Source organism: Carex rostrata, chromosome 1, assembly GCF_964058835.1.
Source record: "Carex rostrata chromosome 1, lpCarRost1.2, whole genome shotgun sequence".
NCBI lineage: Eukaryota > Viridiplantae > Streptophyta > Magnoliopsida > Poales > Cyperaceae > Carex > Carex rostrata.
Window position 1 is genome coordinate 10,062,084 of NC_135918.1, and position 12,401 is coordinate 10,074,484.

At 37.3% G+C, this 12,401-nt stretch overlaps 1 protein-coding gene and 1 long non-coding RNA gene across 2 annotated transcripts; both read left to right on the plus strand.

The window, feature by feature from the left end:
- The first annotated feature begins 198 nt into the window (after positions 1-198).
- Positions 199-3,835, plus strand: LOC144556253 (uncharacterized). The gene is made up of 2 exons (XM_078304714.1): positions 199-1,810; positions 2,568-3,835. The coding sequence occupies exons 1-2, from the start codon at positions 199-201 to the stop codon at positions 3,833-3,835; spliced, it is 2,880 nt and encodes a 959-aa protein (XP_078160840.1).
- Positions 3,836-5,946: 2,111 nt separating this feature from the next.
- Positions 5,947-12,089, plus strand: LOC144565989 (uncharacterized). The gene is made up of 5 exons (XR_013515096.1): positions 5,947-6,175; positions 9,063-9,845; positions 9,897-11,316; positions 11,740-11,805; positions 11,932-12,089. It is a non-coding gene; the product is annotated as an uncharacterized LOC144565989 (long non-coding RNA).
- The last annotated feature ends 312 nt before the right edge of the window (positions 12,090-12,401 follow it).

Here is a 12,401-nt window from a genome sequence, read left to right on the forward strand (position 1 = left end):
TCGTATGTACCAATGATAGCTGGCACATATTCTATTTATTTTGTTTCCTTTGCTTAAAATATATTTCTTTTTTTTATTTTATTTCCTTTATTTGAGAAAGGTTCTGTATATAAGATTACATTGTATCCCTGTAAATGTTAAGAAAATAGAATATAAATTATTCTAAAATTTCTCATGGTATCAGAGCCATAATCAATCATGGCTGAAACTAATTCCCCCACAGCAAATCCCCCACCAGCAACAATTGTTATTGAGTTGTCTTCACCATATTATATTCATCCATCAGATAACCCCGGTGCTATTCTTGTCTCTCAAACACTTACTGGAGACAATTATGCATCATGGAAAAGATCCATGACAGTGGCGTTAGGAGCAAAGAACAAACTCAGCCTTGTTGATGGATCCTTGCAAAAACCGAGCACACCATCAGATTTGGTCAAGGCTTGGGAGAGATGCAATCACATGGTCTTCTCATGGCTGATCAATGCTCTAAGTAAAGACCTTCGTGAGAGCGTGGTGTTCGTTGACACGGCTCAAGAACTCTGGGCTGAGCTTGAAGAGAGGTTCTCACAAGGTAATGGACCTCGAGTATTTGAAATTAGGTGTGCTATATCTAACACTAGACAAGAACAGTTGAGTGTTGCTGCCTATTTTTCTAAGTTGAAACAAAATTGGGATGAATTGAACTCCTATTCGAACATACCGGTTTGTACCTGTGGTTCTGTGAAGGAGATAATCAGAGAAAGGCAAACTGAACAGATTTACCAATTTCTGATGGGTTTGAATGATGTTTTTAGCACAATTCGTACCCAAATCATTGCCATGGAGCCGTTGCCAAGCTTGGCAAAGGTGTACTCTCTTATTCAACAAGAGGAGAGGCATCTAAGACTTCGGGCATCTCAAGGCATGGAAAGTGCTGTGCTTGCTGCTAGAGATGGTGGCTCGAGTCGATCAGGTGACACAAGGCCAAGCACGGGGAAGTTCAAACCGCGGCCAGTGTGTGATCATTGTGGAAAGGTTGGTCACATCAAGCCCAGATGTTATGAGATTGTTGGTTACCCTTCTGGTGATTGGCGACAAGGAACAGTAGCAAAGCCCTCTGGACAACGACAGCAACAAAGAAACCAACAGGCCGTGAATGGATCAGATGCTTCAGTCAAAGTGTTTGGGGCATCTGGTGCATCCGGAAGTCAAGGTCACAGTGAGGATTTGCTGCCTCATCTCACTGCACAACAATACAAGCAATTACTATCTCTTTTAAATCCTGATTCGCAAGGTTCTATTGCTAATTTTACTGGTAAAGTCTCTTGTCAAACTGATAACCTTAATTGGGTAATCGATTCAGGTGCATCTGATCATTTCACCTTTAACCCTTTATCACTTTCAAACTCCACCTCAACTCAAAACTACAAGCCAGTGGTACTACCAGATGGTTCAAGAAATCCGATTACACACATTGGGAATGTTTATGTATCACCAGAAATTCAACTAAAAGATGTGTTGTGTGCCCCCTCGTTTAACTTCAACCTTCTATCAGTGAGCAAAATTACAAGTTCTTTAAACTGTGCGGTAATATTCTTTCCTACTTTTTGTGTGTTTCAGGACCTGACAACGAAGAAGCTGATTAGAGTCAGTGATATGCGAGATGGATTATATAACATCAGCAAGGCAGCTGTTGTTGCGGCAGTTTCTAGTCATACTGATTCTAATTTGTGGCATCGTCGTCTTGGTCATCCTTCTAAACATAGTTTTTCCAAAACTTCACCATATCCTCTTAATAATGTGCCATTAATTGATCCATGTGAATCTTGTATTCTTGCAAAACAGACGCGATTAATTTTCAAAACAAGTTTGACTAATACATGTGGTGCTTTTGATTTAATTCATTGTGATATTTGGGGTGGATACCACACTCCATCTTTTTCTGGAGCACACTATTTTGTAACAATTGTTGATGATTTTACACGTTGCACTTGGGTTTACTTAATGCGTTTTAAATCTGAAACATGCAAATTTTTGCAAATTTTTGCAAATTTTTGCAAATTTTTGCAAATTTTTGCAAATTTTTGCAAATTTTTGCAAATTTTTATTAAAATTGTACAAACCCAATTCAATAAAAGGGTCAAGGCAGTAAGATCTGATAATGGGTCTGAATTTTTATCAAACTCTATGCAAACCATGTTTCAAGAAAATGGAATTTTACATCAAAGGTCTTGTGTCTACACTCCACAACAAAATGGAGTTGTCGAACGCAAGCACCGTCATATCCTTGACACTGCACGTGCACTCAGATTTCAAGCATCATTACCGTTAAGTTTTTGGGGAGAATGTGTCCTTGCTGCAACATATTTGATAAACAAATTACCCACACCTGTCCTTGGAGGAAAGTTACCACATGAAATGATTTTTGGAACTAAACCACTTTATGAAAACTTAAGAGTTTTTGGTTGCTTATGTTATGCAAGAAACAGAGATCCTCACAAAAAAAAAATTTGACAGCCGAGCTAGAAAATGTGTTTTCGTGGGATATCCCTTAGGACAAAAAGGTTATCGTGTCTATGATTTAGATAAAAATAACATCTTTGTATCTAGGGATGTGATTTTTCATGAAAACACCTTTCCATTTCAAAATAATCTTCAACAAATCCCTCCAATTGAAAATACCAGTAGCTCAAATGAAACAACCTATGAAGACCCAATTCCTTTACATATCCAAAACAACAATGAAACCACCACTCATGATATACCTAAAGCAATAGAAAATCATACAACACCATTACCTATAGAGTTGCGCAGATCTTCTAGGCCAACCAAGCGACCAACAAAATTAGATGATTATGTATGTACTAGTGCCATTGCAAATCCACCCAAACATAATCGACCTCTATCAGCTTCAGACTCGTCAGGTATGGCTCATGCATTAAGTTCAGTTTTGTCTTATGACAATTTTTCTACTGCACACCGCACTTTCCTATCTAGTATCACATCCAACACTGAACCGAAAAGCTATTCAGAAGCAATTCGGGACCCCAATTGGAGGAAAGCCATTGCAGATGAAATTGGTGCTCTCGAGCTCAACAAAACTTGGACTATAGAACCTTTGCCACTCGGTAAACACCCTATAGGGTGTAAATGGGTATTCAAAATCAAGTACCTCTCTGATGGAACTATTGAACGATATAAGGCTAGACTCGTGGCCAAAGGATATACTCAAGAAGAGGGTATCGATTATCATGAAACTTTTGCCCCTGTTGCCAAACTTACGACCGTGCGTTGCCTTCTAGCTGTGGCGGCTGTTCGAGGGTGGCACTTGTATCAGTTAGATGTGAATAATGCATTTTTACATGGTGATCTTCATGAAGAAGTGTATATGAAAATGCCACCAGGGCTTGAACGAAAGGGGGAGAACATGGTGTGTAGGTTGCGAAAATCATTATATGGGCTTAAGCAAACATCACGAAATTGGTTTGACAAGTTTTCAACATCTCTAAAATCTGTAGGATATACACAATCCTTGGCAGATTATTCTCTTTTCACTAGACGCATTAGTACAGGTTTTGTGGCTGTTCTTGTGTACGTGGATGATGTAGTTATAGCTGGTGATGATCAAGCATCCATTGAGTGGCTCAAAAGGTACTTAAGTTCCTCTTTTCATATCAAAGACCTAGGGCGACTTAAGTACTTCCTTGGTATTGAGGTTGCCCATTCACCTGAGGGTTTGTTCCTCAATCAACGGAAGTATGCACTAGATATTTTGGGTGAGTCAGGAATGATTGGTGTGAAGCCATGTGACTTTCCCATGGAGCAAAATCACAAATTTTCTCAGGATACATGAGAGTTACTTGATGATCCAGGTATCTATAGATGCTTGGTTGGGCGTCTCATTTACTTGACAATTACTAGGCCCGATATCACTTATTCTGTTCACATTCTCAGTCAATTCATGCAAAGGCCTTGCAAACCTCATCTAGAGGCAGCCTACCGAGTTCTTCGATATCTGAAAAGTTCACCTGGTCATGGAATTTTACTCTCTAGATCTTCCTCTTTATCAATTCAGGCCTATTGTGACTCAGATTGGGCGAGTTGTCCGATGACCCGACGATCTACCAGTGGCTATGTTACTTTTCTTGGGGCTAGCCCTATTTCATGGCGCACAAAAAGACAGAATGTGGTTTCACGCTCATCGGCTGAAGCTGAATATCGTTCAATGGCGAATGCAGCTTGTGAATTAACTTGGTGTCGATATATTTTTGATGAACTTGAAGTTCCTCGATCAGGGCCAATGCAGCTTTATTGTGACAATCAAGCTGCCCTACACATAGCTTCTAATCCAGTTTTTCATGAGCGTACGAAGCACATTGAACTAGATTGCCATCTAATTCGAGATAAAATTCAAGCAGGGGATATTGCTACAGCACACGTGCCAACATCACAGCAATTGGCAGATATATTTACTAAGGCGTTAGGCAAAGTTCAGTTCCAATTCCTTGTAGGCAAGCTAGGTGTTGTGGCACTGCACTCACCTGCTTGAGGGGGAGTATTACAGCTGGTACCACAGCTGATTTGCATCAATGATACAGCTCGTATGTACCAATGATAGCTGGCACATATTCTATTTATTTTGTTTCCTTTGCTTAAAATATATTTCTTTTTTTATTTTATTTCCTTTATTTGAGAAAGGTTCTATATATAAGATTACATTGTATCCCTGTAAATGTTAAGAAAATAGAATATAAATTATTCTAAAATTTCTCATCCTTCTCCCTTTCCGGCCATGGTCATGCCTACCACTGTTGGATGCAATCCGAAGGTGCACAGATGACAGATTCCACCGTTCCACGACCCGCAAAACTGCACGATTTCAAAACTATAACTTATATAATAAAAAGAAGTTAAAATGGGAAAGCTGAAGCCGGCTTTATGTGGGTCCCACCTAAATATCTATTCTATTAATTATTTATAACAAATAATTCTAGGTTCGCGGGTCCCACGCGGACGTGGGAATCAATATCTAAGAGACTAAGACGAAGCAAATGGATTGGATGCGGATTCATTTTCTCAATATTAATATCCGTATCCGCTAAAATCTGAATATGCTTCCTAATAATTGCAACTCTCATAATTTGTCTTGTCGGTGTGATAAATTAAGAGACATTTTTACAAAATTGTCCATACCTAAATTTAAATCATATTCATTTATTTTAAGGAAACACTCCATATCATATCATGATTATATTAATTTATCGTTGTCATTTTAATTTAGTATTTTACTGTTACGAATTACTTAACAGTTTAAGAATATATATAAGAATAGCTCGAATCAGAAATAGTGCTGTTTTTCTTATTTGAATGCAAATAAAATGTAGTTTTCTTTCTTCCTTTATCAATTCAAACATATCCTAACTTCTGGCCACCACTGAATGGAAATAATAATTACAAAGGGTTCAACACATTGAAAAAATTAATACGAATGAATTTTAAATCAGTTTTGACTTTTGACTAAACAAAATAATATACATTACTTAAGATTATCATCTTGTTTGGATGTAGAGTAGAGAAAGGGAGGTAATAAAAAAATATTTTTGAATTGTATTTGGTTGACAAAAGTATATCGGAGGTGAATGGTACATAAGATAAATGATTTAATCTTGCATTATTGTAATCAATAGAATTGATTTTCCTCACAATTTGGGATGTAAGAGAGAAATAAATTTTTCTTGTAAATATATTCAAAGAAAATGACACAAATATCAAATTATATATTTTACTTATATAATTCTTATTCAAGTTTATTTGTCACAAACCCGCGCAGCCACTGAATTTCTCATTAGCCTTCTAAATTTTAATTAATCAAACTGATACGGGCTATCTGGGGATAGCGGGTCGTATGCTAAAATGGGCTTAGATTAGGCTTGTCCTGCTTGGAATCGCAGGCCGAGTAGTGGAGTCAAATCTGTTTTTTTTTTTTTAAAGTTGACTGTTACTTGGTGCTAAAATTATTCTGCTTTATCTATGTGCACATTTTCAAGACTTGAGAATCAGAGTATAAGAACTTAAATTCTTTTTCCTTAATAATTTTTCATGATAGATGGAACTTGGAAGTCTAGCTTAGAGGACCTGAACTTAGAAGTCTAGCTCACTGCTCACAGCCTCAACATTCTAGTGCCGCATTCAGGTACAAAGTTGGTTCCTTGTTTTATTTGTGTCCGTACCAGTTTTGAACTTGGTGTTATGGTTGTTGCTTAAGTGCTAAATACTATTTGGGTAAGCATAGATTTTAATTTTCTGATTTTAATTTTGTTGATGAAGTGAGTATATCAATTGAATTGTGTTGAAATTTGTTCCAACATCCATATAAAAATTGTGCTAAAGTGAGTATATCAATTGAATTGTGCTAAATTTTATAGATGAAATTGTGCTGAATTTTTTTCAATGTAGCAATAGAGACTATTATGTTTAGTAAAAAGTTTATAGATGAAATAAATATGCTCATATTTCCTTCTTACTACTAGTTTTCATTCCCTTAATATGTTTAGGTACTATGTTTTTTTCTTAATCAGGACTAGGCTAAAAACAAATGTGTGAGTGAGTTGCTGATATTAATCGATCAAATAAGCAGGCTGATAAGGTTGTGTTCCCAAGGCCCTCATAGCCTTAATCTGGATCATGAACAAAGCTAGGATTAGGACCTCGTTTTGCGAGGCCAATCCGGGACATAATACAAAGTCCATGATTGAGGCCCATAATAAGCCGGCCCAGCTACGGTCAAGATAGCCTACATCTCGGGACATAAAGCACAAAGTCGCCCCTGAGTCAATAACCGATTATAACTAGCAGCCACGTCGGCTATCGACCTCGCCGCTGCCCATACAGCCACAATTACACGATCATACGTGGCCACGATCACATGACCTTAGAACTAACCCACGTTCTGGCTTACCCTGGCAGGGGTAAGGCGGTATGTAGGTCATACTATATAAGGCCCTTCCTTCCACAGGGAAAATGCGAACTTCAAGCTGCTCAAGCTTACACACACTCATATCGGGAATAAGACAGGTTAGAGTTAAATCATTTCTGAGATCTCCTTAGGCTCCCAAGTTCTCATCTTGCTTTGGGGACCCGAGGTCATCCTCTTCCTTAGCTTCTAACACATCAGAGGCCAAGCGCACCACCTCGGAGAAGATATCGTACAGGTTAGAGTCTGATATCCCCAAGATCTTCCCTCAGTCTCTGAGGTCAGTCCCTGATTTCTGAGATTCGAGACCGTCCTCAGTCTCCGAAGCCCCCCTGCAACTTCCGAGATCAGAGATCGTCCTCAGATCTCCCAAGCACAACCACTACTTGGCCTGCGATTCCAAGCAGGACGAGCCTAATCTAAGCCCATTTCAGCATACGGCCCATTATCCCCAGATAGCCCGTATCACAGGCAACAAGAGAGAATTGTATCTTTAGAAGGTAACATCATTTATCTTTGTGATTTTTGCAAAATTGGCAAATTTTATGTTTATATTGTATACTTAGGCAAGCTTACATTTTTATATTGTGTTAAATGAATGCAATTTGGTCTAATACTATACTCTTCTTATTGTAGGCTGTTCACACAAAAGCGTGCACACAAAGTTTCAGGTACAGCTAGCTGTACCCTTTTAAACCGTGATTGAGCTTTCGTATTAGGTCGCAAGTGCACAACATTTATCCAATGGTACAATCAGGTATCGATCCTCAGGGACAGTACAATTCGAGTCTAGATCACTACTTATCCTAGTTAGGTACTAGAAGTAAAGAGTTTGGTTTGAGTTTGTTTCAATTTTCTAAATTCAATAACAGAGGATAACAGAAAGTAAATGTTTGTTTAAATTGATTTTAAAATGAAGTTTCCAGGGTTCAGATTTCATCCTCAACCTTGCCTCTCTGGACCTTCACGCGACTCGCATGCTCTCGCATGCAACCCTTGTGACGCGACCTGCATGGTCTCCCATGCGACCCACGTGGTCCTCGAGTGAATGCAGCATTGAACCCGTTTCTGAGGTATTTACTTGTGTAAGGATCTATTGACCGTACCTAAAGTTCCTGAACCTCAACTCTCGTTTATTGGCTTAATGAACCTAGTAAGGAATTGCAATTTCACCTTCTTAGATCTACAACCTCAAACTTTCGTTTACAAGTGTTCAATCTAAGTCATTTGATCGGTTTGCTAAAGGTATCCAATATCTCTCAATAGATGGAAATCTCACCTCTCGGTTCAATTGATCTATCTTTTCAGATCCAAGACCTACCTCAAGTACTTGATCAAATTGCAAGAAATATCAAGGTCTCAATATTAGAAGAAGTGCAAGAAACATTCAACAATAGACAACAAGATTCAATCAAACAATCACAATCAAGCAATGGAAGAATAATACTCAATCAAATGAACACAAGAACAACTCAAATTCAAATTCAATACATCACAATCAAGGTTTTAGATTACATCAACCCTAGAAACAAGATAGATCTACTCAAGCATCATAGAGAAAGAGATAAGAGAAGAAATCATGATAAAACCGAAGATGTAGATGGATCTATGAATGATCTTCCAAAATCTTCCCTTCTCAACTTCCTTTCTTGATCCCTACTCCACAAGGGAGTAGAAGCTTGTGGAAGAATCCCCCTCTGTTTGTGGCAGGGAATGGCCTTTTATAGCCTTTCCAAATGATCTTTCTTTCATTGGACCTTCATTGGGCCTTCATTGGGCCTCCGTCTTCTGTTTCTGGAAAAGTCCGACGCTACCAGCGTCAGGTCTGATGCTACCCGCGTCAGGTCTGATGCTACCCGCGTCAGGTCTGATGCTACCCGCGTCAGGTCTGATGCTACCCGCATCGAGTCTGATGAGGGTCGCGTGCAGAGTCTCAGAATTCAGTAACTTCCCTGATTTCGCCCGTTTTCTGCAAAATAAGAATGAAAGTGTAGCAGTACCACATTCTATAGATATTCAATGTAATAGACGCTATTTGATGGTTTAAAATGCAGATTTTGGTACGGGAATTGGTCAGAACAATAGATCAAATATGGTGATATCATAGGCAAAATGGCAACCCCTATAGATATTATCATGGCAACCCCGCAAGAACCGACTAATCAAGAGGAAACAACCTCTACTCCTGGAGAGGGCTCTGCTCCAACACCACCAACAAGTGATGCTGCAAATACAACTCCGGCAACAAGTGCGGCATCAGGTGCTGCTGCAACCGCAACACCGTCATCAAGTACCCCTAATCAGCCGGATGTTATTGATACATCCAAACTGAAATATGAAGTGTGGGAGCATATGACAAAGAAGATGGTTGGTGGCAAGATGAGGGCGGTATGCAAATACTGTAATAACAATTATGCAGCAAGTGTCAGCAGTGGTACACGACATCTCAGATCCCATATAGAGTCTTGTTTAAAGAAAAGACAACAAAAATTTCCTCAAGCTTTTCAAAAATTGTTAGTCACTAAAAAACAGAAGGGAAAACTATCTTATCAAATTATGAATTTGATCAAGGAGTTTGTAGGAAAGATCTTGTGCAGATGGTAGTGTTGCACGAGCATCCTCTCTTGCTTGTTGACCAAATGGGATTCAAGATTTTTTGCAATAGCATGCAACCATTGTTCAAAATTCCAACCCATAACACAGTGAGAAGTGATGTTCTTAAACTTTATAAGGATCGAATGAAGAGAGTCATGTGGCAATTAGAGAATAATGAAGGGAGAGTGGCAATTACAACCGACATGTGGATAGCGGACAACCAAAAGAAGTCCTATATGGCGGTTACTGCACATTTTGTGGATGATTCATGACATCTACAGCAGCGACTGTTAAGGTATTGAAAATTGTTATTTACTTATGTGCTGAAATTAAGTATTAATTGTAGGTTCCAATACATACATTCTCCCCACACTATAGATGTACTCGTGGAGCACTTAATAAATGTTCTTTTAGATTGGAATTTAGATAGTAGGTTGTCAACTATAACGGTTGACAATTGTAGTACTAATGATGGAGCAGTTGAGGTTTTGGTTAATAAATTAGAAAGTGAACAACTCTTACTAGGTGGGTCTTGTTTGCACATGCGTTGTTGCGCACATATTTTGAACCTAATCGTAAAGGATGGGTTAGATGTAATTGGTCCAAGTTTAGAAAAAATTCATGGTAGTTGTGTATATTGGTCCTCTACTCCTAAAAAAATAGAAATTTTTGAAGAGACGGCACGGCAATGTAAAATCAGCTGTACCAAAAAGTTATGTTATAATGTTAAAACACGATGGAATTCAACCTATAATATGTTAGAAACAGCCCTAACATACAAGGATGTTTTCCATCGTTTGAAAATATGTGATAAGTAATACAAAACCGTGCTGTCGGACGAAGATTGGGAGAATGCTAGGATTATAAGTGCAAAATTAAAGATTTTTTACACTACAACAGAATTGTTTTTCAGGACAAAATACACAAGAGCCAACCTTTATTTTTCAAACATTTGTGAAATAAGATTGGCTTTGCGAAATTGAATGTTAGATTCTAACCTAACCATTGCGATTATGGCATCAAGAATGATGAAAAATATGAGAAATACTGGGGTAACATACATAGTATCATGGGGGTTGCCACTCTTTTGGATCTAAGGTCTAAGACAGTTCTCATAACTTATTACTATAAGAAGATTTATGATAATAATTATGCGAGCGAAGTTGAAAAAGTTCTTGATTCGTGCCGTCAATTATTTCGGGAGTATCAAATAAGAGATTCGAATCAACAAGTTGAGGAACCAACAATCGTAAGGGCAAAGAAACCAAAACTTGGTTTTCCAAAGGATTACAACATGTTTGCCGAAACTATGAAGAAGGATTACAACATGACTATGGAGTTGGAACTTTACTTAGAAGAAAGCTTGGTTCCAACTGACGACGACAACTTTGAAGTGCTCGAATGGTGGAAGTCGTCTAATGGATACAAATTTCAAACTTTACGAAACATTGCTCGAGACATATATGCAATACCTGTTTCAACAGTTGCATCCGAATCAGCTTTTAGCATGGGCGGACGAATAATTAGTCCACAAAGAAATAGACTTCATCCTCAACTTGTTGAAGCTCTAGCATGCGCACAAAATTGGTTAAGGGCTGATTTCGAAGGTATAATATCGTATAGTCTCATTTTTGTAGTATTTTAATTAAATATGCTCATATTTTCATTTAACTATGAGTTGTCTTTTTTTTTCAAATTTGAGAGAGGGTAATCCATTTAAGACATATTATGATGATTTATATGGAGATGGAGATGTAAATGCTAAGGTAACTCTTCTTCTTATTTTTTATTAATTTGATGTTATTAAAAAATTGGATAAGTATAGATATATAACTCTTAGGGTATATATATATTGGTGCTGTTTAGTAATTGGTGCTTATTTTTTATTAATTGGTGCTGTTTTTTTATTAATTGGTGCTGTTTTTTTTATTAATTGGTGGTGCTTTTTTTGTGTTGTTTAGTATAAAACTTATTTTGGTGCTGCTTTTTTGGTGTTGTTATTAAATGTGTTGTTTAGTATAAATAAACTTATTTTGGTGCTGTTTTTTTATTAATTGGTGCTGTTTAGTATAAAACTTATTTTAATTTGGTGCTGTTTTTTTGGTGTTGTTATTAAATGTGCTGTTTTTTGGTGCTGTTTAGTATAAATAAACTTATTTTGGTGCTATTTTTTTTATTAATTATTGCAGATGAGAGCAATAGAAGAAGAGGAAGAGTAGTGGGTTCAATGCTTTGTTATTACCAATGATGTTGAGGTAACTTTTTTCTTTTATGAACTACTAAACTATACATTTCTTATAATTTGTAAAACCGTAAAGTAATTAGCATTTTGTACTATATCATGATATTGGTACTGCTTGTTGCATTATATGACAAAGCAGGTTGGAGCAAGAGAAGTACTAGATGAAGAGCGATTGTTATTTGTGTAATTGTGTTAAATTTTTATTTTATCTTATTATTAAATTATACTCTGTTGAATTATGGAAAACTATGTTGTTTGTTATGTTAAATTACATCTTGTTGCTGTTTTGCTATTAAATTAGACTTATTTGTGTAATTGTGAAGGATTTCATGATGCGAATCGGATAAAATAAAATAAAAATTAATCCGATAACATCTAAGATCGTTCTATTATTGCTAATTTATCCATGTCGTAATCATATACATATTCCTACAAGAGGGAATTTTATATCATACCTATGATCTTTTACGTAGCTTGATTCCTCTGAGGTTCACCTTGAATCCGAAACAAGAACGGTGTCGAATTCGTGCTAGCGAACTCTCTTCCGCGTCTAGCTTTTCACCCATCTATTAATCGATTGTATAATCAATCGATATATATTTTAGCAAA

Bases quoted from the DNA above. Each gene is read 5' to 3' on its own strand.
- LOC144556253 (XM_078304714.1), top strand. From the start codon at position 199: ATGGCTGAAACTAATTCCCCCACAGCAAATCCCCCACCAGCAACAATT. The intron at 1,811-2,567 runs GTATTCTTGCAA...TCTATGATTTAG, and splicing joins AATTGATCCATGTGAATCTT to ATAAAAATAACATCTTTGTA.